At 44.7% G+C, this 27167-nt stretch overlaps 2 protein-coding genes across 2 annotated transcripts; one reads left to right on the top strand and one right to left on the bottom strand.

Annotated features, from left to right (window-relative positions):
- Positions 1-1868: 1868 nt before the first annotated feature.
- Positions 1869-6081, top strand: MTERF2 (mitochondrial transcription termination factor 2; the record flags this gene model as incomplete). The annotated part of the gene is given in 4 exon segments (XM_079543195.1): positions 1869-1894; positions 1896-2007; positions 2010-2055; positions 4874-6081. Coding segments are annotated over 4 exon segments (1392 nt in total).
- Positions 6082-11189: 5108 nt separating this feature from the next.
- TMEM263 (transmembrane protein 263) lies at positions 11190-15811 on the bottom strand (the record flags this gene model as incomplete). Its single annotated transcript, XM_079537249.1, has 2 exons — positions 11190-11476; positions 15748-15811. 2 exons carry the CDS (start codon positions 15809-15811, stop codon positions 11190-11192), a joined length of 351 nt encoding a protein of 116 aa, XP_079393375.1.
- Between the last annotated feature and the right edge of the window lie 11356 nt (positions 15812-27167).

Genomic DNA, 27167 nt, shown 5'->3' with positions numbered 1-27167 from the left:
TATATATCGCGTCCCGCGCGCTTCCGCTGAAGGCGGCGCGCATGCGCCGCGGAGCCGCGCTGCTCCCCTCGAGCGTCCCCCGCTTTCACCCTCACCCCTATCCCACCCCTCACGTCTCGCTGCGGGTCTGGCGGCACCGAGGCGGAGTACCGATCCCCGCTCCGCCTCCCCCGTCCCCACCGACGGGCCGCTTATGTAATGCCTACGCAGCCAGCCCAGCCCGCGCGGCACCCACCCCTTCCCCTCCCCCAGCGGCGATTACAAAACTGCCAAGTACTCGGGCACAGCGAGGCTGCCTGCTCGTTATTCGCAACGCGGTGTTTGTTTGTAAGGTTGGAACTTCTCTCTCCGAGCGGCTCGGAGCCCGGTCTCTCGTCCCGGTCCCTGCCAGGGCTGAGGCGCCGAGCAGCGAGGCGGCAGTCCGCCGTCAGCTCCCCGCAGCCCTCCCTCGCGGGTTTCATAACCGCCGCTCCCCGAGCCGTGATCACTGCAGGCTGAGCGACAGCTGCAGTGTGCCAAGCCCTGGGATAAAGCACCTTCTGGCCGTACCTTCCTTGGTAGGCCGTTGGGCTGCGGGTCAGAAGTGTAAGGGAGGTGAAGAATGTATTAATTAAGGTGTGTAAGCTCCAGAGGCTCTCTGAGCAAGGAGAGAAATAAAGCCATGGTTAATCAAGGATCTCACTCGTCTCGCTGCTGTGCTCTCCTGCGGGTAACTTTCTGAAGGAGCACTGTTTGCTAATTGGGCTCATTTAGTGCAGGCCACAAGAACAAAATCAAGAGGGAAGGGTCACAAAAGGAAAAGGATAAGACAACGGTGTGACATGATAGGAATTGAACATGAAGTACAAGTATACTTGCGAACATCAAGTATACAATACCTTGTTTTAAGTAGTAGGAGTGCTCTTCAGGTCCCTGTTCTTAACATGACTGTATGCTGCTGTGTGGTACACACTGACCAACACTGACTGTGAAAGAGCAGTGCGGTGGGAAACAGAACTGGGCTCACAGAGCGGCCCTTCTGCAGTTCTCTCACACTTAGATCTAACACAGGCTACTGAATGTGACAACAGACAACAGAAGGGTTTCCAGAGCCAACAGTGGCAATTTTAGTGCTCTGGAGGATATGAACATGCGGACCCCATGCTAATTTGAAAAACAGTAAAATCACAGAACGGTTTGGATTAGAAGAGACCTTAAAGATCATCTGCTTCCAACCCCTGCCGTGGGCAGGGCTGCCACCCCCCAGCTCAGGCTGCCCAGGGCCCCATCCAACCCGACCTTGAGTCTACAGAGATGGGGCACCCACAGCTCTTTGTGCAGCTGTGCCAGCACTGCATTGCCCTCTGAGTAAAGAATTTCTTCCTAACTAACCTAAATCTCCTTTTAGTTTAAAACTGGTCCTCCTTGTCCTATTGCTATCTACCTGTATAAAAGGTTGATCTCCCCCCCTGCCTCAAAGCTCAGTAATTTATGTATGAAAGTGCTCACGTGTCTATGAGTAGAAATGGTTTGTGTGTCACTGATTTGTTTTCTAACTTCGGAAGAGATCCGAGGCAGACACAGCTCAAATCACCCAGAGGAAGCAGATCCTCACCAGCACGTGTTCAGCTTCTGAAACACCACCAGCACCCCCTGCTAGCCCGATGACCACATCTATGAATTTCCTGCTTCATTCTGTAACAAGTGCAGCGATCACATGGAAAGACACGCACTGAGGTTACAGAAGCCTCCCCTAAAGGCATCAGCGTGCTTCTCCTCAGGAACCTGAGGTCATTTCCCATCATGGAGACCACGCAGCGCATTCACCGCACTCTAAGAACAAAAAGCACCAAGACATCACTTCAGCACGCTAAATCTGCAGCTGCAGGATGGCAAAGTCCTTGTTTACGGGAGAGATCCACACCCCACAGCCGTCCATGTGCGCGCCATGGCGGTAGGGCGGCTCCGCACGCCCCCCCCCCCCCACGCTATGGTACGTTCCGTTCGTTCCGCCCCGCCCCGCCCGCTGACAGGGGTCGGGCCCGGCGCGGCCGCGCAGCGCTCAGCAGGAGCCAGGTCAGGCGCGGGGCGGAGCGGCCGTGTGGGCGAGGGGGGCTGTGCTGTAGGGGGTGCAGCTGGGTGAGAGCCAGCAGTCCATCTGGGCTGCCTTTTGGGTTTGTAATCTCTCCATACGTAGACTTGCAGACCCCGTTGCGATACAGGTATCAACCGCTGTCTGGCATGAGCTTATGAGAACTCTGAACTCTTGGCACAGGTTAAATACTCAGGACTGTTGTGTGACAACAGGTGCTGTTGTCATCTACAGACTCCAACATGCGTTTCAAACACCAAGCGTGACCGCTAAGCTTCTTCTCAGTTCCTGCTGCACGCCGTAACATTATCATCTATTCATCTCTTTTCACTATAATCTGCTCGCTGTTTTACAAAAGTTCATGGGTATGCAGTCAGATGTGGTTTAGCAAGTGAAGAATGGCCTGGGTTGAAAAGGACCACAATGATCATCGAGTTTCAATCCCCCCGCTATGTACAGGGTTGCCGTTCTCACTATCACCAAGGAAGAAATGACTGTGATGCCAAATATAATTCCAGACAACCTAAAGCTTCTCTAAAGCAAACTTAACAAGAATTTCCATGTCATACTTTGAAAAAGAAAAGCGCAGTTTACTGTCGCAGAATTTGGCCTTGTTTTTAAAAAGCTCTATAACTAATCTGTTAGATGACTCTCTATTGTAAGTGTCTGATTACTCACAAGGCAATTTAGCCTAACAGCTGGATTACACATTGAAATAAAAGTCATGGTTAGTTATTTTCCCTGTTTGTACTTTGGAAGTATCACCTGACACCCCAAACAATTTTAACAATAGTTTATTTAGATGGCAGTTTTCAGCTGAGCTAAAACATTAATGCAGAAAGCACTGACCTTTCAGAGACTGCTTACTTTGACTGGACCCAGTGAATAGAATAGAATCACTCAGTTCTCAAACACAGCCAGTTGTCTGGAGGAGAGGCTTCAGTTTTCAGTCCTGGTGAAAGTCACTTTTTCAGGATACAAAAGGAAACAACACTGGAAAAATCTGTGGCTTACCTGCACTTTGGGTTGCTTTCACAGCTACTTGGAGAATCAGTCATTCAGTGCTAGAGCTCACCGGGCAGTAATTCTCAAGCCACAAAGTGTATGAAGATAAAGCCATTAAACCTGGGGTTATGACATACAGCTTAGTTGAGCTGTGAGGTTGTGCCTCAAAAACTTGAAATATGACTAACAAACAAGTTACTGATGAACAGCTTTCTGCTAACGGCAAGCTTGAGTGCAGTTCAGCATTTTCTATGTCTTAATCTACTAGTTTATGATGTGGCAACATAATAAATAAATATAAAACTATAAACTGAAAAGCGCGAACTTAAAAGCAGTGATACACATTATTGACAAAAAAGTATTTTATCACTAGGAAATGTTTAACCATACCTGAAGTTCTGTCACTTGATCCCCTAAAGAAATCATGAATTTTCATGAAAGATGGATATAAATCTGATTGTAAGGGTTTCACATAGCTGTTCTGCATGAAGCTTCTTAATTTATGTTATGCAAGAGATCAGATTGGGTGATTGTAACTGTCTTTTCTCTGTAAAAAAAAGTAAAAAAAAAAAAAACAGCCAAAAAAGCCTTACTTAATACTCTGGGTACTTACTGAAGCACAATATGCTTTGGAAGAGGTGAATGTCACTGTATAAATAGGGTTGTCCAATACCCAACATAATTGTATCTTCTTTCCCCCTTTTGAGTTAGGACAATTTTCAGTGTGTTAACAGCAGCAGCAATTAGGTCAAGCATTTCAGAGACCAGAAGTTCTCACTTCTACCTCGGTGCTTCCCAAAGGGTGTTACAAAACCACCCCCTAGGAAGTTAAGGATACACTCTGTGATATTTATGCATGCACGACTGCCACTGCAACTCCTCTAGCCGAGCAGGGGGCACTGCCTGTGCTGTTCATGATACCTAGCACTCAGCACTCAGCACCAGCAAAGCTGCCCCACTGGATTATCCCCAGCTGCACAGTGGCTGTGCACCTACCCAAAGGGCTGCACGATGGCTCTGGGCCCACTGGAGTTGGCGGGCAAGGACAGAAAGCAGAAGGTGGAAAGAGGGTAATGTAGAGGCAAGTAAAGGCCTGAAGATGTGGCACTATGCTGGCTTCCTCTCCCAGCTATCAGGGTGATTACTGAGCCCCAGTTAACAGATTTAGCTAATGAAAAATGCATAGGTACACAAATGGGTTTGATGATTTTTTCCTTAATTGCATGGAGAATGAGTTGATAAGGCAGTTAGGCTGTAACTGCTACTGAAGGAGCACCTGGGAGTGTTCTGACACATGAAGGAACATATCATGCTCTAAACAATGCCTAAGCAGTTAAGCAAATACATTAAGAAGAGCTAAGAAGTATGTTTTAAGCTGTATTTTAGTGTTTTGTTTTGTTTTTATTCATTTAGTAGAATTGCTGTCAAATTAAATTGCATGTAACATTTTTCCACTGCAGAGTGAGTGAGCTGTAACACCGTCACTAGCAGGAAATAGCTGACAGCTTTGTTCTCGTATGACTGCAGCATATCATGGACAGAGTGCTGCCCCCATAGCAGCACGGTTGCATCCACACGTTATGTTCTGGTGAGGCATCAATCAGAACATTAACCTTTCAAAAATCTTTTCTTTCCCTTCTGCACAAAAGCTGATTTTTTTGTGCTAATAACAAAAAAATACTGTTAAGAGTAATTTCTTATGTCATCTCAGTCTAAATATCAACGGCTCTGAGAACATTGTGAGGTATAATTTGTCTTCAATGTGTTTTCAAAGCACTGTTTTTCCTCCCTGCGTAGGGCTGCATTCCATGATGTTGAGAGGAGTTGCTCACAGTGCAAAAGATACAGTTACATTTCTGTTGGCAAGATGTCACTGCAGTAGCCCTGCGTTGAATTTTTTGCCGTTACGGCCTGAGGTAACAAACAGAAGCTTCTTAATCCATTCAACGTACACAACTGATACAAAGCCTAGAGAGGAAAATAAAAAAACCATTGAGGACCTCCACAGACTGTCAGTCGATATTAAGAAAATACGCAGAGGAAAGGAATGGGTCCTTCTCCAGGAGGTGGCTTACGTTCCAGAAATCGCCAGAATTCTACAAGAAATGGGTGCGGATGAGCCTGCTATAGCCAGCATCTTGGAACGCTGCCCAGAGGCAGTGCTGCGTAGTCCTGCAGAGGTGAACTCTCAAAGAGCTCTGTGGCAACTGGTATGCCAGAAGGAAGACCAGCTGATTAAATTAATAGAGCAGTTTCCAGATTCTTTCTTCACTACTGGGTATCACGAGAACCAGAAAGCAAATATTCTGTTTTTTCAGGATCTGGGACTTAAAAATAATATAATCACCAGGTTCTTGACGAGCGCACCCAATATCTTCCACAATCCAGCTGAGAAAAACAAACACGTGATAGAGACGTTACAGAGAAATTACTTAAGTTTAGGAGGTTCTGATGCAAATATGAAGATCTGGATACTGAAGTTACTGAGCCAAAATCCATTTATTTTGTTAAGTACCTCCTCGGCAATTCAGGAAAACTTAGAATTTCTACAGAAGAGTGATTTCACTGACCACGAAGTCCTACAGCTGCTGTCCAAACTTAAAGGTTTTATTTTTCAGCTTACACCCTCCACTATGCAGAAGAGCATGCTTTTCTCCAAAAATGTCTTTAAGTGCAGCGATCAAGAATTCAAACAACTGGTGCTGAAATGCCCAGCCCTTCTCTACTATTCCGTTCCAATTCTGGAAGAAAGACTTGAGGGACTGCTGAAGGAAGGAATTTCTATAGCGCAGATTAGAGAGACACCAATGGTGCTGGAGTTGACAACACAAATTGTTCAGTACAGGATTAAAAAACTCTCTGCTTTGGGATACAATATAAAGAGTGGAAATCTAGAAAACTTGAATGGTACTAAGAAAGACTTTGAAGCAAATTATGGTAAGATACAATCAAAGAAGGAGAGACCGATGTTTAATCCTGTTGCTCCTCTGAACATTGAAGATTAATTTGAAAACTGTACTTAAAATTATGCAATAGAGAATGATCAAAGAGAAAAGAAGTTTTGGTTCTTTGATAGGAGTTGAAGCAAAAATCATCTTAACCAGGTTGTAGCCTTACGCTGTCCTTTGTCGTGGAGTGGGCTTTACGCACAACTTCATTATAAAATTGTGGCTTTTTAATGCTGGTTATGGGAAAGGTTGATTAATCCTTTACATAAGGATTATTTTTTTTTTCCCCCTGGGAGCATCTTACATATCTTTTTGGTTCTGATTTCCTTATCTGCCTGGCCTCTAGCTTCTGTGGCTTTTCAGCTCCATCTCTGCACTGTCTGTGGTAGTGCTTAGCTTAATCTTTATCTGAGAAAGAAAAGGAGGATTATTTTGCCAGTAATATGAATCCACCCACTGGTCCACTGGCTTTGGAGATGTATATCGAGTTCCATTCCTTTCTGCTGCAGGAAGTGGCTACAGCTCCTGCATCCTGAATTGAAGAATTGAAGCAGATGTGACTTGTGGGTGGCAGGACCCAGCTACAGCATAGTCTGAAAACAGGCAGAATACAGCATTTGTATTTAGCAGCTGCTATGGTAATACCCTAGTGTGTTCATTTACAAACCATACCGCAAAGAAACTATAAGACAACCTCCTTGAAATTTCCATGACTATAGAAACTGACTCCTTTTGCAAAAGGATGGGGGGCAGAAGGAAATACATTTATTGCTGTTACATGGTTGTTCATTTCTTCTTTTCTAGCAAGGCATGGGGAGAGAAAAGGCTACAGAGTGACTTAAACGAGTCTCACATGACTGAAAGAGAAAGGGAAAAGTCCCATTTTTGTATGGGTATAACAGAACTAGAGTCTGAGCACACTGGTGATTTAAAGTGACCATCAGATTTGCAAATAGCTGCCATAGTTTCTAAGTATATGGGTGACGGTTTATCATGTATCACTGTAATTGTTGACAAGTGCTGGCTTTTAAAATAGTACCTGTCCTATAGTGTTTAAATCCTTGGGGGATTTTTATTTCTTTTCATTTATGGGCTGTGAATAATAATTGAAAAATAGTAGCAGCATTAAAGTTCCTCTCAGTAAAATTAGAGTCAGCAATATTACACGTAAAAAATAAAGGCAGACTTGCTTAAGCAGCTGTTCTATACAGATTCCCCTTTGGCATCAAGAGCTAAACCAACCACACCCCCACGCCAGGCCATCCAAATCCAGGGTTCCTTCTCTTGAAGAGGAGCTTTAAAACACAGAAGAACAGTGGTACTGAATTACTTATCTAGAAAGTGAGCTGCAAGGTGATGCCACACAGCGTGCCACATTAACTAGTGCAAAATCTGGTCAAAGCCGTGACGGGATGCCAGCAGGTCGTGGAGGTGAGCACCCTGTGGCCAGAGCACATGTGGTGGCAGCCAGAATTCAAGTGACACCACCACCAGGCACCACAGATGTTCACCTGCCTTACTAAGCCATTTCTTGGCTGACTCTTCAAAACACACAGTTGATTTATAGGAGGGAGCAGAGACAGCCACACGAAAAGATTGCAGCAGCTAGCCTTTGTCACTGTTTGACTGTCCTCCAGCACTCAGCTTTTACTGTGATCACCATATTTCGATTCAAAAGCCTCCATCCTTCAGACACAAGGGGGCATTTCAGCTCTTCGGAGGTATTCATAATACCATCTTCTGTAATGCTGAGCCCCAGAAACAAGCAGTCATTCAGGATGAAAAGAAAACTGAGACATAAGAGAATGTTTTCCATAAAAAAATTTAGCATTTCCACTGGTGTCTGGTTATACAATTCCTGCTACTGCTATTCCCATCATGTAAAGTACTCCCAGTAGCAATGAAAGAAATACGTCATTTTCCTGTTTCCTCAACAGTCACTGCCAGTTATTGCAAAAGCATTTTCCCTTCTGCAAGTTTCAAAACAAAAGCATAAAAACTCCTTTTCTATAACTGCCGGCCAAAACTCATTCAGCCCTTCATCTTTAAGTATGCCTGAGGCCTGTCTCTCTGCTCTTCCCAAGTTATATTCAATAACAAAACCTCAGGTGAGCCCTTGATTACCAAAACATTACTCAGTGACTGCTACAGCGTTGAAATCCTCTTCTTAATCTCTGCTGTTATAGCGATCGTGAACATAGAATCATTAACACTGGAAATGACCACTAAGATCATCTAGGCCAACCATCAGCCCAACCCCACCATGCCCACTGACATCCACACGGTTCTGGAACACCCCCAGGGACAGTGACTCCACCACCTCCCTGGGCAGCCTGTGTCACTGCAGCACTGCTTTTTCTGGGAAGAAATTGTTCCTAATATCCAACCTGAGCCACCCCCAGCATGACTTGAGGCCATTCCCTCTCATCCTATTGCTGTTATCTGGGAGAACAGGCTGATCCCCCAGCTTCTCAAAGTCTGTGGCCCAGTTTTTCTTTGCAAAACTAGCAGTCATGCATACAAATCATGTTCATAAACATTTCCCCTTTTGAAATAGGGGGGCTGGGAAAGTGAGAGTTAAAAAACAGTTTGATATTCTATTCAACTTCCTACAATCTTAAAAGTGGGTATCGCCAATCTTCAGTTCCCAGGAGAAAAACAAAGCAAAAACCAAACAGTGAAGATGATTTTGCATTACATCTGTGCACGGCCAACACCACAGTAAGTGTGGGTTTTGTTAACAGCAGCTTGGTGCTATTTAGGTGCAGATTGCCTGGGCCACCAATGCAGTATGAAGATTCAGACGTAAGCATTTACTGATCTGCCTTTCTCCACAAAGTAACTAAGGAAACTTTCAGTACGTCTGAAACAGCAACAATTTAATGTTTCACAAGAGTCAGGACAGTCAGAACAAGTTCTTAAAGAAGGGACCTTCTTAAGTGAATGAAAAATATGCAGAATACAGGAAAAAGCTTTTCTCAAAGATTAAAACCATACGCCATGGTAAAGCATTTCAGTTACAAGATTCAGAAGTAACAACTACAGGACATGCGAAGAACAAAACATACCAAAGCGCTGGCAACCTTTTACAGTTCTAACATTGCATCTCTCCTAACACGCTTGTTCTGCAGCAAGTTTCATAGCATAAAAATTAAAGAATGCCATAAAAAAAAAAAAAAAAGGGGTAAGACAAGTTCAATGTTTGAGTGTTCAGAAAACAGTGAAGGGTTGGGTTGAGTGTTACAAATCTTGCTATGCTCCCAAACAGCTGGCGTGCAGTGCTCACTGGTAGTGCCCTGGGGTACACTGGAAACTACAGCAGGCTCAATAATTTGCAGCAGCTCCACTGCTGCTGGTGTCTGAGGTGCTCATTCCTGCAGCTATCTGGGATCTGCAAACTACGCGGCATTCCGTCACCTTCTGACTGTAAAAATAGTTAAGGACTGCATTTATTGCTTGACCTTACCTCATGACACACTTCCAGCAGTTCAGAGATAAGCAACTGGTGCAACTAAGAAAACGGAGCAGAGGTCCACCTGCAGGGTTTTGCTCTCCCCACTGCCCCAGTCAGAGAACCTAGCAATACATAATCATTACTGATCGCCTGTACAGCTGTTCCAGACTGCAGCTGAAGTACCAATGGCTCAGAAAGACAGGGTTACCACTCTACCATCATGTGCACAGTTTACATTGAACATCCATGAATACAGGAGCAAGTTTTAGACACGTAATATACTTTTTTTTTTTTCTTTAATTTCTAAAAAGTTTCTATATACCCTTGAACAACCACAGCTACCTGAAAAGTAAGCTTATAAGCTTAGAAGTTTTTGGAAGGAACACAACTTTTTAGAAAATACTGCATATACAACGTTCACAGCCTTCTTATTTGCAAAGTCAGCACACATACAAAAAAAAGATCACCAGCAGCTTCTACTTTAAGGCAACCTCAAGCTGTGTCCTTGGAGTGCAATTTGCCTCATACACTGCGGAGGACCTACAGATGTTCCCATATGAGGAGTGTCAATGTTTGGCATTTGTCAGTAAACAGCTTACTCAGATGATTTTTTTTTTTTTTTTTTTTTTTTTAAAGGGAGCTCAGATGCCATTTTTGGTTTAAATAAAAGTACTGCATTTTACTCAAAATGCTAAGTATGAGATAAAGATGTAGTGAAAAAATTATTGCGTTTGAACAGAGCAAGAAGCTAACCTGGCACATCATGGAGTTGAGACAACAGCTGTGCTGGTTCTTCAGTGGTTTCCAGCTACACAGAGCAATTTTTCAAGTTACATAGCTGTGTTAGATGACCATAACCACTTGCTCACTTCCATTAAGCCATCATTATTTTCTGGTGTCTCTCAGAAGCTGATCAAAGCAAGTTTCCACTTGCAGGAGACAGATGCCTACCATTAAATACACCTGAGATTTAGCAGTTTTGTATTCAGTAAAAACTGAGCAAGTTTCAGGTATCTGAGCCAGAGTCTCTGAAGCTTGTTCAATGAACTGCACAGAAACAACAGGAGAGCTCTTTACAAAGCTTCACCTAATAAAGCGAGATTCTTTTCTAGTAAGGCATTAAGTTAAGTGTCATTATCCCTTGCACCATGCTGTCAAACTTTCTCACCTCCCATCTCCCTCTCATTTCCAATCTGTTTGCTTCCAGTCTGCAATGGCAGAGTGCAGTCATTGAAAACTGTCAGGCTGTCTGCAAGTACTGTTTCCTAACTGTAACTATTGAAGCACATCCCATGGTGCCATTTACACAGCTCAAGGATCCTTAGCAGGAGGGTGCGGAAGCCACTGAGGACAGTAAGTGGCACCTCATCAAACTGATGGCACGGCAGATTATTGACTTAAGTTTCTAAGTTCACATTTCAGTCCAAAACTGCAGAAGACTTATTCAGTATGCATTACCCCTTCAGACACACACACTCGCTCCTATAGTTATCAAGTGTAACATTCCACCAGGTACAAAGCTTGAAACTAGGCCGTAACAAATCTTCATATGCTGTGCTAGCCAAGCTTCTTCTGTCCTTTCTGGATGAAATCAGCTTTCTCTTCAGAAGACAGTGTCTGAGACACATGGCTTCTCATGGTCCAAATCTTAGAAGATTTTAATGCCACCAAGGTAATATTCTAGAAAATCAAGTATGTCTCTGTTTTGGCTTTAGTCAGACTTGTCCTTTTTCTTTCCTGTTAAAGGCACTTTGCTTGCAACAGCAGATCCTACTGCTGTAACACCTCCAGCCACAGCAGAAACACCTCCTTTGACCAGCCCCACTCCCATTGAAGGCACTGATGTGACTGCTGTTTTGGTAATTTCCAAGCTCTTCCCTCCAATCCAAGCAACACCCCCGATCGTGGCACCCACAGCTCCCTTTGTCACACTGAAGATGCCACCAGTCACACGAGAGAGCATGCCGGGCTGCTGCTGTGGGTGGTCTTTGATTGAACCTGAGGGAGGAAACGACAATCAAGTCAATCATGGTGCCACAATTAAAGCATTTTCAAAAGAGTTATTCGTAAGTATTTCCTTTTGTAGTCTAACAACCACTGCATGCAGTACATACTTACTTTACCGTTTATTTTTCTTGGATGCTCATGCAACACCGTTGTTCCAAACAGGAAAGTGCAGTGCAGTGAGATACATACACCACAATGCTGTTTTCTAAAATGCAAGTCAACACAGGGCCTAGAAACATCAGGTACGCAGTTCCTACATAGTTTTAAGTGAATAAATCAGTCCCTGCCTGTACAACCACCAGCCTCTTTGATGCTGCCAAGTCTTGCAGTCAAGAAGTCCACTTCTGGATCTCATTAATGGCAAGGCAACATTGCTCCCCTCCAGTTCCACAGGGCAAAGTGACAACAAAATAACTTCTAGTTTAGCTCATGAAAAGTGGTCGCCAAAGGCATTAACAGCTGTGCAGGCAGTGACAGGCTCCAACCAACAGAAATCCCACTATGACACAGAAACAAAACTCAAATCACTTTTTTTTCCTGCCCAATGTTGATCATGCAAGTCTGGTTCTCCTTTATGTTATGTTTAAGCTGTGTTTTGAATAATGGTTCCTTGCTGCATGCTGGATAAGTCAATTCAGTTTCTGTTTATGGTACAATTACACAGCTTCAAAACTAATGGAAAATACTGAAGTAATAGAAAGCCTCCCAGGAGTCACTACTTAGCCCCTTCGAAGCTTACTAAGTACTTCATACTTCTAACTGCAGGCTTTTAAATCCTGAGGAGATGCACATCTTATCTCTAAGGTGACCTAAGATTCAAATCCACGTGCCACTACTGCGTAACAACAATTTCATCTTCAAAGAACAGTACTTTTGGAGCAGTTTGGTTTGCTCCAATACTATGTTAACACTTTATTTCAGCACAGAAGAAAACATAACTCACTGTACCTAAAAACTGGCACACAATATTGTTGGCCTACAATACATTTTTGGTGTGAACCTTGGGGAATCTCTGGTCTTTGCAGCAGTGTTGCATAGTGTGTCTCAGCTCTTGCCTTGTCAATTCCTCACTAACCACAAATACCACTATAACAAAGTTTCAGATAGCACCATGGTAAGAGATAGGCAGTTCACAAGAAATAAGGATAAGAGTCCCACTGTTTCTTGAGTTCTGCATGCACATGCATGATTTATAAATAACTGTAGGTAGAACATGGAATTTAGTGGATAGATTTCCTTTCTTAGCGAAAAAACAAGAGGAGGAACCAAAAGAGAGCAAGCAGAATCACAATGGGCAGAGCTAGGGAAGTAGTAACCTTAAATAAAAAGGTGAAGGAGTCTGAGACAGAAAGAACACGCTCAGAAGAAGACAGTGAATGTACAGAGAGGCTGGAGAAGAGAAAAATTAGATCTAAATTCAAAGACCTGTCAGCATCTCCTGAGATGTGCCAGAGGAGGACCAGCAAATCAGGTCTCTGTTCTCCAGTAACTATTCAGGCTCTCCTAGCTGCTGACACCTGAGACTATTTCTCCCAGCACTCATGAGGAAAACTACAGTGAATGACTGAATGACTTCCTACGTACATCCAGAGTTCATGGTAATGTCAAGAACTGAACCAGAAGTCAGAATTAATTAAAAAAAAAGTTGAGAGTTAAAGGGTGCGCCCAGAGTAATTCAAACACATGCTGTCTAAATCCAAGAACTGACAAGTTCAGCACAAAAAGGCATCAAGAGGAATAGCGCAACTCAAGGAAGCAAGAAAAAAAATATTACAAATGCTTCTATTCCATCTTACATTGGTCTCTGTCAAGAAATTGACACAGATAACAGAATGGATTGTGGAAACTAGAAACATTAATTGACAGATTTTTACTTAAAACCAAGTAAATCCTGTAGCCTTCACTATGGACATCTCCAGCACACACTGACAACAAAAGTATGCAGAGACCAGAATTTATATTTACATACAAAAAGCCTTTAGAGTAAAGTTTTTTTTTATTGCTGGCTGACTACTACTCTAGGATATGCATTCCTGGTCTCCTCGATCCTAGTCAGCACAAGAAAAGACAGCATGTTCCTAGATTCAAGGAGAAAATGCCATGAATTCCCAGCACAGGGGCTGACTGCCACAGTACCTCAAAACCACCTTCCTGCTCACAGTCAGACAGTGAACAAAGGTCTGAATGAATGTAGCCTGCAAATTTGGTGCCACCTGCAAAGCAGAAGGTAAAATACAAGAACAGTACTACCCACAGAAAGTATGAGCAGAAAGCTTCCTCATGTGCATTTCCTTAAATTCTCCAGGCAGCATGCTGGACAAGCATCATTTGAGCAAACTGGAACGACTTCTGTCTTTAAAAAATAAAATTAAAAAATAATATCCAACAAGTTGGTTTCAGAATTGAGCCTTTCCTCTAAAAATTCACATTGGCAGCCAGTTCACAGAGCTGGTCTTTTGGCCAACGCTGAACTGGTAGCGCCCCATCCACATCCACCTTTTTGTGATGCTGTAAACATATCACATACGGAGACCTTGTATAACATTTAAAAAAAAGGATGTTCAAGGGTATTCCAAGGGTTTTAACTAAACTTATAAACCTTGAAGACTGTACATGAAACAAAAGCGAAAGGGAAAACAAGTCCTCAAGGATGGTGTTGCCATTATAACTAGTTGGGTATCATTCCACCCCCTCTAGCTACACCAACCCCCTCCACCTGCTTAACGTACAATACTCAAATGCTTATTTTTGTATTAAGCTACTGTGCACAAGTCCTAGTTACTCACAGATTTTAAATAAAACCTTGCATATGCAAGCAATGACCAGGCTCTGCTGTTAACACTCTGAATCTGGACAAACTGGACAGCCAAGGTGAGGTTGGGGAGTTCTGAGCACCCTGACCTAGATGCAGGTGTCCCTGTTCATTGCAGGGGAGTTGGACTAGATAGCTTTCAAGGGTCCCTTCCAATCAAAATGATTCTATGAAACTATTCAACATGCTAGGAAGACAAAAAAACCAAACACTTATACTGTCTTCTTCAACAAAAAAAAATCAATTATAATTTACCAGTCAGGCCATTCAAATTCAAATTCTATACACATGGTTTGGCATGTGTGAAACACGATTCACTCTTCAAGGAGGAAGAAAAAAAAAAAACAGAAAAGTAAAATAAGCTTATGAAGTTTGACTTGAATATAAGATATATTAGGGCATAGGTTCCAACCAGACATCTGTTCTCAGAAATGCTTCAAGCATCTTGACAACCCTACGAGAGCTTAACAAGTATTTTCTCTTAACAATATCCTTAAAAACCCCACTGCACTGCCAAAATGTATTTAGCCCTTTTTTCTCATCTTCTTGTCCTTGTACTTCCTCTGTTAAGAATACAGCAAGTTATTCTACTTGAACCTCTTCTGCTTCAGCTGCGGTAATACTGCTGTTCAAGTGAAGTAAATTGTTCAGTTACACAATAAGTAAAAGCTGAGAAAAAAATAACCTGCAAACAACTAGAGCTTTTAAGTGTCATTATAAACCAAAGAATAATGAAACAGAGCAATCAGGACTTGCTGACCTCTACATATGTTTGGTATTAAGGTGCGAGAAGATGAAATACAGAAGACCTCTGTGTTGAGAGTGGTTTTGGATCCACGCTACACAAACCAAATCCTCACAGTCCACAGCCTAGAAGGGAACACTGCTCATTCAGAATTTTTATTTCCTCTGCAGATATAACAAGACATTTAAAATTCATTTGGTTTGTGGGACCAAGATGTCCCTGCATTCTTTTTGTCATCTTCATGAAACCATGAGATTAAGCCAACCAGTGAGAACCACAACTAATTTTTATCATGGACAAAAAGAGAACATGGAGTACTTCTCCAGAAATAGAGACAGATCCATCTTGTCTAAAAGTCACAAGTACTACAAACTCAGCAAGCATCCAAAAGTGTAGCTGGGCTCTTTTCACCTCATATATGGATTGATTCAGACCTCTGGGAACTGATCTGCAAACTACATCCTTCAGTATCTGCCCATCTCCTTTAACTTACCAGCAGAGTTATTAACCACAGTGAACTCAATGGTTTGTATCAGGACAACACGGAACTGAACAAGAACCCAGGCCTATCCCAAACCAGGACTGAGTTGTTTACTATTATTCAACAGTTAACAGAGTTCAACTTGCAGATCCATTTTTTAAATAGATCTGATCTTTTGGAGAATTTCTGTAAACTTACCTGGTATTATGAAAACTAATACATACCTTCTGGTGGTTCATCATGGAGGTAGGACGGGACTTCCTGATGACTTTTGTCTGTTTGATTCATTGTTGCCTAAAAAAATAAGTTCACATATGCTACAGAACTCTTCTGCCAAAGCAAAAATACAATTTGTGAATCTAGAAGTCATACAGCATCAGTTCCACAGACAAAGAATTTATTCCTCATTACTAGATAAGCTGGTATCTGCTGCCCGATTACTGCACTTTTTATTATGAGACTGTGCTGTTGAACTCTTCAACCAGACTCAGTACTTGAGGAGGAGCCCTCCAGCAGGTTCAGCCACCTTAGCATGAGCAGCGACCCTACACCAAGCACACATCAAGCAGCCACCACCATACAACAGCTTCCCATTATGTGCTATGAAAGAGATTAGCAATCATAGTGGTGGATGCTGGAAAACAATAGCAGTCTGCCTGTAAGACCCATTAGGACCTAGGAAGCAGCAGTTTAAAGAAAGGAGTGCTTGCAGGAGGATTTGAATAAAGGCCAGGAGAAAAAACAAACAAACAAAAAAAAAAACAACAAAAGGTGAAAGAAACATAATGAAAACATTCCAGATACCCAGCAGCTGCACTGCACACACCATGTGGTGACAGCAGCACAACTGGAGCAGTTTACCTATATACAAGCATTCCAAAGAAAACACTTCAGGTGACATTAAAACAAAACAACCAAACCACACACAACCCACCATAAGCTGCTTTCTAGTGCAGCTCAACATCCTTCTACCTTCCTGCCTTGCCAGGAGACTTCCATATTTTCCTTCTCCCTGCACACACTCGCTGACCACCAGCACAAGAACTTCAGCCCCTCCTGCCATGCCCATTTCTACAGCTCAGGAGGGTGGATCTGAAGAAGGGATGATGAGGCAGACGCACAACTCAAGGGTGAGAACAGTCAGCCTAGAAAAGAGCAGCTCAAACCATCACAGCGCAACTGTGAAGTCAAAACAGCGCAGTAAGAGCCAGCACCCACATGCTGAGTGATAGATCTTTGGATAAGCAGAAAGCCTGAACTGAACATTAACAAGTCTTCACGATCAGCCCTGAGGGGATCGGCTCACAGCTCAGGAAACATGGGAACCTTGATACAAGGAGCAGAACAAGAAAGTGAGCAACGGCATCTACGCCAGCACAATTTATCTGATGGCAATGGCAAGCAGGTGCCCTTCTGTCTTTTGATGTGGAAGCAGAGAAACAGGAAAGTGATTAACAGCACATCAATATGGGAGACTAAATACATGAAAGCTAAGAGGCAATTTGGAAAAAAGCAGTTATGTAATTCCTTGTTCTTTTATTTAATCACAACTCAGTGAGTTTGAAAAGAGCCTGACAGATCCTAGGAAGAAACAGAAGGGGAAATGAGTTCTGAGAAAGGACTGGATTCAGCACCGAGCCATTTCTTTGCTTTTGTCTCCTTATTAAAAAGAAGACCTAGCCAGCCTTACCTCAAACAAAAGGAAAAACAGTGAAAATAATTTTCAAAATGACTCAAGGGAAACACAAATGAATTAGTACAGAGAATAATCTGTATTGATTAAAAAAACTACCCCTACGATGTATTTGAATTCCCAATATCTAGCCTGCTTGCAGGTCCCAAAAAATCCCAGATGAAATTCACTGCTTGAATTTCCAAGAACTTCGCCAACAACTCTTCATAAAAGCCTCAGAAAAATAATTTAACCCTATAATCACAGACAGAATAACATCAGAGATCATAAGCAAGCTTAGAGGGCAGTTGGAAACTGGTTTTGAAGATGGTAGAATGCTAGGAAGCATCACAAGATCCTTGCTGCTTTAGTATTTTCCACTGTTAAGAAGTTAATGGATTCAACAGCACTGACAGCATGTGCAACACCAGAGAAGGATCGAGAACCTACTGTGGTAGCCATCATACAAGTATTCAAGCCCCGTTCCGTGGAAAGAACTGGAGAAAGGTAAGCAAACAGGTAACATGGGGAAAAAGACTGCTTCACAGCTGTCTGTAATCCAGGTTAGGCCACTGGCAGATTGACTTACAGCTGCCAGCCAAGAAACAAGTGAAGCAATGTACTGACAGGGGAGCTTCCCAGTAGAGTTTCTTGTTTAGGGACAAAAAAAAAAAAGAAAAAAAGAAAAAAAGAAAAAACCCTGCAGCACTCCATAAAAGCGGTGATGCTTTCCCTTCCCCCTCTACCTTCCCCAGATGATCAAGGTTACGGAAATCTTGAATATAAGCTACTTTTTAAAATGAAGAGCAGAATTTCACACAATACATCACTTATCTTCAACAATCTAACACAATTAGGACACCTTCTAAGCCACAGAAGTGCCTCATTCTCCTACAGCTCCATGGACTGCAGTGGCCTACTTCACATGGGTCAGGCACTGGTAACCTGCTGTTACCAGACCCCAGAGAGCCAGAAAATCTTTTCTAGGTCTGTAAAAAGCAGCTAATGAAAACCAAGTCACCCTTAATAGGACTGAGTTCGTTCTAGAGGGAAGGGAGCCTTGAGGGGCCTGGGATCAGAAAGTTGAGCACTGCTACAGTGTAAAAGGGAAAACTGGATCACAGTGTCAGAAAACAAAACAACTCTTGCCACAGAAGAGAGCTCCCACAGTACAATTCAAGTCTTTTTGTTTTTCTGCACCTTTTCAGAGACGCAAAGAATCGAGATCTACCTCCAGCAAAGGACTGAAATGTTTTAGATATCTTGATGACAGCTTGACTCACGCTGCTTTCTTTCCTGTTTAATGTGACAGGAGACTTTAGAATCTCTGAAAAACTGTCACAAATCCTGCATGCTGAACAGAGCATAGCTCATCTGGTGAGCAGGAAGCACAGAAGCACACCTCAAATCTGGCTCCCCTCCAGAGACTTAAGCTGAGCATTTAATTGACTGGAGGTCAAAGGTCTGGAACAATTCTCAGCGGCAATGACTTCATCCAGTCCAAGAAGAAGGGGATGAATACCATTTTTCTTTAAAAACTGGAGTTGGCAAGCGGGTTCTGCTCTTCTATCTTTAACATAATACCATCACAGTGAAAGCACTCACCTACAATTCAGTGTCTCCTTGGTGTGATGAGATCCAAGCGCTTACGTCCCACCTTGGAAGAGAGCCCACGGTTACCCGACTGCGGTGTTTCCTAAGGGAGGCTCCCTCTTTACTCTCCCAGATAAAGGTACGTCCCTGCAAAAGAAGAGAAAGCAAAACTCCTGAGACATGATGGAATTGTTAACTCTCATCCCACACCTAAGGCACCTGGAGGTGCAAGGATAAGGTTCTGCCTGGAGAATTGTATCATTCAGACACAGTATTGATTAAAGCATCTTGGAAACATCTAAGTTCAAGTCCCCCGTACTCTGAATCTGCAGACACGCAGAATGCAACAGCAGAATTATTCTCAGCATTGCAAGCACATGCAACTAGACAAAGATTGATCACGACTTGGGAACTTTTCTGACACATTTTGTAGAATCTTACTCAAAGTGTGCTAAGGCTGGAAAGAAAAAAAAGATGAAAAAAGGGAGGCTGGGGGAGAAAGGAAGCAAACATCTCTCCTTGGCACGTTCATCCTATGACGCTGAACTCAGTATCTTGAGTCACTGGTGGAAGAGCCCTGCTTCCCTTAACACACACACACACACACACACACACATTAAGTGACCCCACGGAAGCAAACAGATGGGATATGGGATCTTGAGCCCTGGTACAGAGGGACAGCTGTGAACAAAGTATCTGGGGCACGAGTGATACTTCCCAGTTTCTTCTCTCATCTGTGCAGATGAGCGCATAAGCTTCGTGTGTTCTTATGTAAAGAAGTAGAAACAAGTGTGGACCTCATGGGAAATTATGAACAAGAACACAAGTGACTGGATGCTTTTTTCCCCTCTCTGTGCTCATGAAGGCCTCCCCCCCCAAAAAAAGGAACCCACTTTCTCAGTTGGTTTTAAAGAAGAAAGCACATTCTTCCAAACTGTCAGAATACAAATATCCAGAAGCGTCAATTATTTACACAGTTGTAAGGAAAGAAGTGGCTCAGAAGTGGTTTTACGGTTGAGACCTAATGCTGTTATAGGACCCTGAATGTTATGTTACTATGTTTACTATAACTTTTATTAGTAATAACTTACTTACTATGTACTATATTGTTAATATAACCCCCTGAAAGGAAGTGCTGGAGGTCCCAGTCCAGCCATGGATACATCCACATCCGAGCCATTAAACACAAGAATTTCTCACCAAAGATATTCCTTTGTGAAAGAGGCGTCAGGTCAGCTGTTTCCTCAGAGATGTTCCACATCCACCTAGAAGAGAAGTGCTGCATTAATGACATCGTACGGAACAGGGCTACCACTGCATTCCTGCCACAGTGGGAAGAGGCACTCAGCACAGCCTCCGAGCCTGGCTGTTATGAGATTCAACTCTCCGAAATACTGAGGGCACAACCTCTCCTTCGTGAGCATGGATGGAGATCCTGGACAGCAGCCGGCACTGATGGCCATCAGCCTTCCGCCAAGCAGCACGTGGACACGTGTGCCACCTCCCTGACTTCACGCAATGCTCATGGTGTCTCCCAGGCTTCGCAGACAAACAGCTCCACTGTCTGAGCTCAGCAAACCCAGCCCAGCAGGCGCCAGCAGGGGCTGGCTTCTCTCAGTGCCACCGCTCAGATGTCTGTGGGCAGCAGCACAACGACCCGAGGATGAGGCCAATTTCATTTGGCAGCACCGCGCTGCTCCAGCGCTGGAACCACTCCTTGGGCAGAACTGTGAGCAAACCGACTATCCCAACTCAGCCCAGAGCATGGAGGGTGCCGAGAATGGCCCAGGGCTCAGCTATCGTACATGCCCTGCCGGTTACACAGAAGCACTCTGCCCACAGCCGCGCGGAGCAGGCCGCCTCCGTTCTGCCTTCATCTTCCGCAGGGAACCACGTCTCCGCTCGGTGCCCGACCAGGCTGGGTCCCCACATCGCTCATACAGACAAAGCGAAGCGCTTCCGGGCTCCTCTCCGTGCAGTTCAGCTTCACGAGCGGGTGAAAACAGAGAGAAAGTTACGCGGGAAACATCCCGACGCGGAGCAGCGTAAGGAAACGGACAGCACGGGAGGCCGAGCAGCGCGTCCCCAACACGGAGAAGTTTCGGGAGAGCAGAGCGAAGCGCTCCTCCCGCCGCCGCGGGGCTCGGGCGGAGCGGCGGCCCCAGGCGCCGCGCAGGAAGCGGCCGCCTCGCCGCGTCCCGCCGGTACCTCGAGCCCCGCGGGCCGGCGCCGGGCGGCGGCACTGACGTGGCACCGAGGCCGCGGCGCAGCGCCGCGGCCGCCCTCCTTCCCCCCTCCCGTCCTCACGGCGCGGGGCCCCGGCAGGAAACGCAAAGGCTGCGCCCTCCGCGGACCGGTGGCCCCGCTCGGCCGCGGCCGAGGCCCCCCGCCCGCTCCCCGTCCACGTCCCCGAGCGGCAGCGGAGCGCCGGACGGGCGATCGCCCTCCCGCCCCCGGGATAACGGCGAACGGCGGCTCCCCGCTCGGCACCCACTCACCGCGCGTCGCAGCGAGCGCGGCGCGACCCGGCCCGGCGGAGACTTTACTCCCGCGCCGTCCTCCGCTGCCGACGTGGCGCCCTCCGCCGCCCGCCCCGTCGGCGCCCGCAGACCCCGCCCCAGCGCCCGGCGCGGCCCCTCGGCGGGCGGGGGGCGCGCAGGCGCCGCCGCTCCCGCCCCCTGCCCGGCCCGCGACTCCGCGCCGCCCCCGGGTGCCTCTCGGGAGGGTCGGAACTCGTGGCGCCTTCGATCGCTCGGGGGAACGACCCCCGAGGTGAAGGAAGACGAATCGGGATATTCTGAGCGAGCTCGGCTCCGACGCTGGAAGGAGGCCCTTGTTCCCAGAGGTCTGCCCCTGCTGTTCCTCCAAACGCAGAGATCCTGTGGCTGGCGACCATCCCTTGCTTTGAGGGCCTGTCTCTGTGCCATGCTGGACACGCAGGCCCATCTCTTCGTGTTCAGTATTTCCTCCATAACGCTGCCGGTCTCCCATAACCTTTACAACACGAGGCACCTAGAGATGGCAGCTCTGCTTATGCCAGGGGGGTTGGAACTTGATGATCCTTGAGGTCTCAAGCTATTCTGTGATTCTGTGATCTGAAAACTCTTCACCTGCTATGATCTGAAAATGAAAGGCATCACAGTGATAGAAATCACTCCTTCAGGTTCTGAAAGACGTGGGGTGGAGCAGAGGAGCACATCAGCCAAGCGCTGTGTGTGAGTGGGCAGCCTGTGCACCCTGAGCGCCCAGCAGTGGAGCCCTGGGACACAGCTCTGCAGGCACAACAGAAGCTGCCTGACCCACATCTCGGCAAAGGAAGGGCTGGGCTGCAGGGATGGCATCTCTGTGACTTCCTTCTCATTTCATGAGAAGTTTTTCATGCATGGAACCTTTACACCGTTAGTGATCTCCAAAGGTCTGTTATGAATATATTCCCGAAAGACCTCTTGAGTACTTAGCTTTCATGCTACATAAATAGCCTTCTTTCACTAAAAAAAGCTATTCCAGAACAGAAAAAAAAAACATTCAGTCTTTCCCTGTGGAGGAGTGGTCCCTTCCCTTAAATTATATGTTTTTAGGTTATGTCTGTGAATGCACTATGATTACAGAAAAAAATATGAAAGAAGGTCAAAATACATACATTTTGTATCCCATTATTCTGCTTATCGTTATTTCTCTGGCTGCAGTAGCTGTGGGGAACTGCAGCCAGGCTCAGCATTTCACTATGCTGGACTCAATGCGGACTGCCCTGAAAGCAACCATTCTCATCCAGTGCAGAACTTCATTAAAGATGTGAAGTGTGTCCCCTCATGGCCCCCCTCATGGCTGGGTGGCAGTTTTTTTTCTCCCTTTGTTGGCATCAGTCATGAAAAGCCAGAGCTATGGAGAGAGCATCAGTCCTCTGGATCTGGTGAGATCTGTGGGATATGCCTGGCCAGCAGACTCCAGCAGGACTGCTCGCCTTGCAGGAGACCTGAGAGAGGAACACAAGAAGGAAATGCATGAGATACTCTATCTGTGCTGTTTTGGTTCATTTTTAGAGATAGCTGTCTCTAGGCCAAATGGGAAGACCACATAGGATGAATGGATGGTGGGTGGATGGATGGATGGATGGATGGATGGATGGATGGATGGATGGATAATGGTTGGACGGATGGATAGATGGATGGATGATGGATAGATGGATGGATGGTGAGTGGAAAGAAGGAAGAAAAGGAAGGAGAAAGGAAGGAAAGAAGGAAGGTTACCTATCCAAGATTTGTTGTATTAGGAATGGTGAGGCCAGTGGCCAGTGTTACCTTACTAACAAAAGCAAGACCAGCATACATCACTCACATGTATACAGTGTCTTCACTGCATATGAGGAGACATGCTTACTTAAGTGTGATGTCTCTCCTGCAGCTGCATCTTGTCTCACAGAAAACGAAACTGTCTGCTAGGAGTACTGGGTGACTGCAATGCATGGGGAAAGAAAGTCAGAGATACACTTGGTTCTGGTTATGGTTCAGAAAGTAACAGGTCACACACACACTGCTGAAGTACAGTACTGGATACCAGTATCAATCCTAAGTGCCCTAATGCCTTTCTAGAACACAGCTGACTTCAGAGTTGTACCAATACAAACTGGGAATAAGCAAGAACTCATTTTTGAGTCTTTGTAACTGTTTTCTTCATGTGAACTCACTGGTTCAAGCCATTATCAGAAAATGAATATATATTTTTAAAAAATGATCAGGAATCATCATGAAGTCCCTTCCAACCCAAGCCATTCTATGATTCGATGATTTTGCAGACTGTACAATCTGTTCACTACTGAACCATTAAACAACTGTTTCCAGCAGCGGGGCCATTAATGAGCTTGTTTCAAGTTGATTCTTGGTGCTCAGCGTCATCTTAATTGCTACTTTAAATTTATATTGTGCTATTTAACCATGTGGTGCACTGATGTTTACAAAGGTGAATGGATTTTCTTGTCTCCTTTCATAGGTCAGACACAGTGCCCTTCTGGGGTCAGGTGCCAAGACTGAAGCCACGCCAGCCCTGAAGCAGTCTGGGTCTCCTGCTTGTCCTGCAGGGTGGCATTTTTCTGTGCAACTAAGACAATGCTCAGGTGGGCACTGAAAAACCTGGAACAAAATAATTTCTTATAATTAAGTATTACTTAACTGAACGATATTACCCTCTTTAATCTATTCATTAAGTTTTGTTGCCAAGACACAGAAAGGCTTCGTATCTGTGGAAGTGCAGTGGGGAATTTAAAAATGTACCTTTGATAGGAAAATGACCAAAGTAATTGAAGCAATTTCTCAGAGTACAAATTAAATTCTAATAGGAAGCAGTATTGTTCCTCCTATCACGCATTTTTTACATTATCAGCAATTATTTGATGTTCCAGTCTTATGAATATGAGCAGTCATGAGTAGCATGAGCAAAGTTTGCTGAAACAAATGAGCCTGGAAAGGTCAGCTCCCTGCCTTGGATAAATAAGGTGAGCTGTAACACTGCTGTTTAGTCTCCTAGGTGTGGTGTGCTGCAAAGAAGCATGGCAACTCTTTTTTTTTTTTTAATCCTCTTTTAAACAAGTCCTTCTTGCTGTTTCCCATCTGTGTGCTCTGCTTACTTGTGTGTATGCATAATGTTTTGCTGTGTGTTAATAAGGCTGAAGGTTGACTAAGAGTTGGGTGTGTGCTTGCCCACTTTTGTAGCTTCTGAAGAAAACTGCTGGCATGGAAACCTCCCCCAAAAGACTGACATTTCAAATAACATGCTGAACAAGCTGTCCTAAACATGAAGTCAGCTGAAGTGTCTCTCTGCCATGCCTCCGTTCTAGCTGTGAAATAAAACATTAACACAGCCTGATTCACCAGTCTGCATAGCAAGAAGGCCTTCCATGTTTCTGAGGTTACAAATGGTGCACGGATAGAACCCAGGCCTGCAAGCATGCTTCTTCTTCCTTTTGTCTCACAAGTGGTCTGTGCAGAGCTGCGTACCTTCTATCAATTTAGACTTTCAGCTCCCTGGTCTGCTTCCTCCTTCCTGGTGTACTGATGAGATGCCCAAGCAGTTGGAAAATCAGAAAGATATCTCCATGCTTTGTTACGGATACTTCACTACAACAAATAAACAACTGCTTTCCTGTTCTCTTGTTTTCTTCTAGAGGTGGACTATGTAAAATACTCCATGATCTGACTTAAGGTCTAGTAAATGGTCTAATTATTGCTGGTTGTTAATCAAGAGAGACAATAATGATTGCCACTGGTCCTCAAGGTGTGCATATTGGCATGCCAGAGACTCTTTCTGCTGTTTGTATTCTTCTCTATGTGGAGTACAGTTTCCTTCCTTCTCCTCATTTTCTAATTGAACCTATTTTTCCTTCAGTTCCTTTGCCTATTCAAGAGCAAATATAATAACAATGATGATGAGGACAATGGTGTAACTTTTATTTGTATTATGTTATTTTATTTGTATTTTATAGCACTGACACTCCTGTACTGCTGTTAAATCTCTAGGAGATGAACTATTTTTCAGGAAGGATGTGATAGGATTGCCCATCACTTTCTTCAGTACTGCTGAGACATCTTGCGGAGCAGACAGCAGCTGGGTGCAAGAGGTGGGGTACATGGTCAGCCTGTGTTCTCGTGGTGGGAGCTGGGGCTGTGCATGGTTCTGCCAGGAGTGATTTAGAATACTTGCTGTGCTGCATGGATTTGCCAGGATGGCAAAAAGGTGGCTGTAGGCTTGGGCTTACAAGGGTTTACGGAGTCTTTGCCAGCCAGTGCACTGAGTGACTTTGCAGTTCTGTAGTCCTTTTCCATTCGTTAGTCAGAGCCCTTCATTGACCCGTCGTTAACCTCTGACCATCATTAACTACATGATCATCCCTGGCTCTGTTTAGAGTTCAGACATTAAATAATGGCAGTCTTCTCAGCTTGCTCGACTATGAGTGATTTCTGAACAAGAGACACCTAGAATCAAATAATAATAAAAGATTAACTTTTTTCTGAGTAGAACCATGGAAATTTTTTTCCATGGATTTTTCCTTGGAAAAATATAGTGCATCGCATCCACTGTTTTTTACAAGGATAGGGAACACAAGGGATATGGTGCCATTTGTTAATAGGATATTCTAGAGAATAAAAAAAGGAAAGTTCAGACTACTCATTGATTACAGAATAAAAACACGATGACTGTTTGTGAACTTTGAAAAGAAAACTCCTTTGAATTTGGAGGCCATGTCAAATTTTGGAAGATTGGTCTTTACACTGCTGAGATAGAGGGCCCTGTCTCTGGATTTGCCTGATGTTTCTTCACAGACTTTAGATGTGATCTGGAAAATCCATAGCCTTTCTGCTTTGGTCTCAAAAAAAGAAATGAGAGGGCAGCTCCAGTCCATCTCTTGTTAGCTTTTCAAAGAGTCCCAACTTTTGAGCTGGGAGAGACCCCTAAAGGCCATCCAGCCCAACTCCCCGTCCTCAACAGGGACACCCACAGCTAGATCAGGGTGCTCAAAGCATAGCTTTCAGGAGGATTTGCTCTTTCCCTGCATTAAGGTGAGACATGAGACAGAAGACATTTTTCTGGCAGATGTGAGCAGCTCGGGGGGAGCAGGGTCCACACCTACTGGCTCTGCCTACACCCAGTGCTGAGCCTGACGAGGAATCATCCTCCTTACTTGGACTTACAGTGTAGCCCAGGAGAGGAAAAGCAATGGTAAGAATCAATAGTTAGTAGGTTAATTTTTATTTATTGATTCTTCAGTCCATCACTGTATGGGTAGATGAGTTTCAGGTCTGTGCCAGCACTCACACAAGGCACCAACTTGACTCTATTCAGGTAGAAACTGCCTGTTAGCATCATATCCAGACTGAATTATCAGTTTCTACAGAAATGTGCCGAGAGGGGAGGCCCTAAAGCACTCATGAAATTTCTAAAATTCATAATAATTTAATCACTGCAAATGATTGGTCTCTAGGCTGTTATGCTGACTATGGTTTAATTAAATACTCATGGTTTTCCTGCTGTTATTTGCATCTTTGACCTTAAGGTATATTCACAGAGGCCAATCCCTGTAGCCTATACATGTTGTACAGGTAGAGGAGGACACCCCTCTGTGCCTACTCGAGTTGCTGTGTTTCACCTGGGCATCTCCTCCTCTCTAAGCTCTTTCTGGAACAAGCCTGGTTATTGCCCTGAAAAAGAGATCTGTTTTTCCCTCGGTGCATTTGCCTGGACAGTTAACCATGGGACCTGCTTCTGTCAGATGGTGGTGTCAGCTGCGCTGACTTTGGCCTCCATACTCCCCCAGCAGTCTTCACACCCTCAGCTGCCTTCACCCCACACCTCCGGGCATGCTGCATACCCTTGGCTGTAAAACCACTG

The sequence above is a fragment of the Tetrao urogallus genome (genome assembly GCF_951394365.1).
Source record: "Tetrao urogallus genome assembly, chromosome: 1".
Taxonomy (NCBI): domain Eukaryota; kingdom Metazoa; phylum Chordata; class Aves; order Galliformes; family Phasianidae; genus Tetrao; species Tetrao urogallus.
The sequence above is the reverse complement of the archived record's forward strand: the minus strand, read 5'-3'. Positions and strand labels throughout refer to the sequence as shown.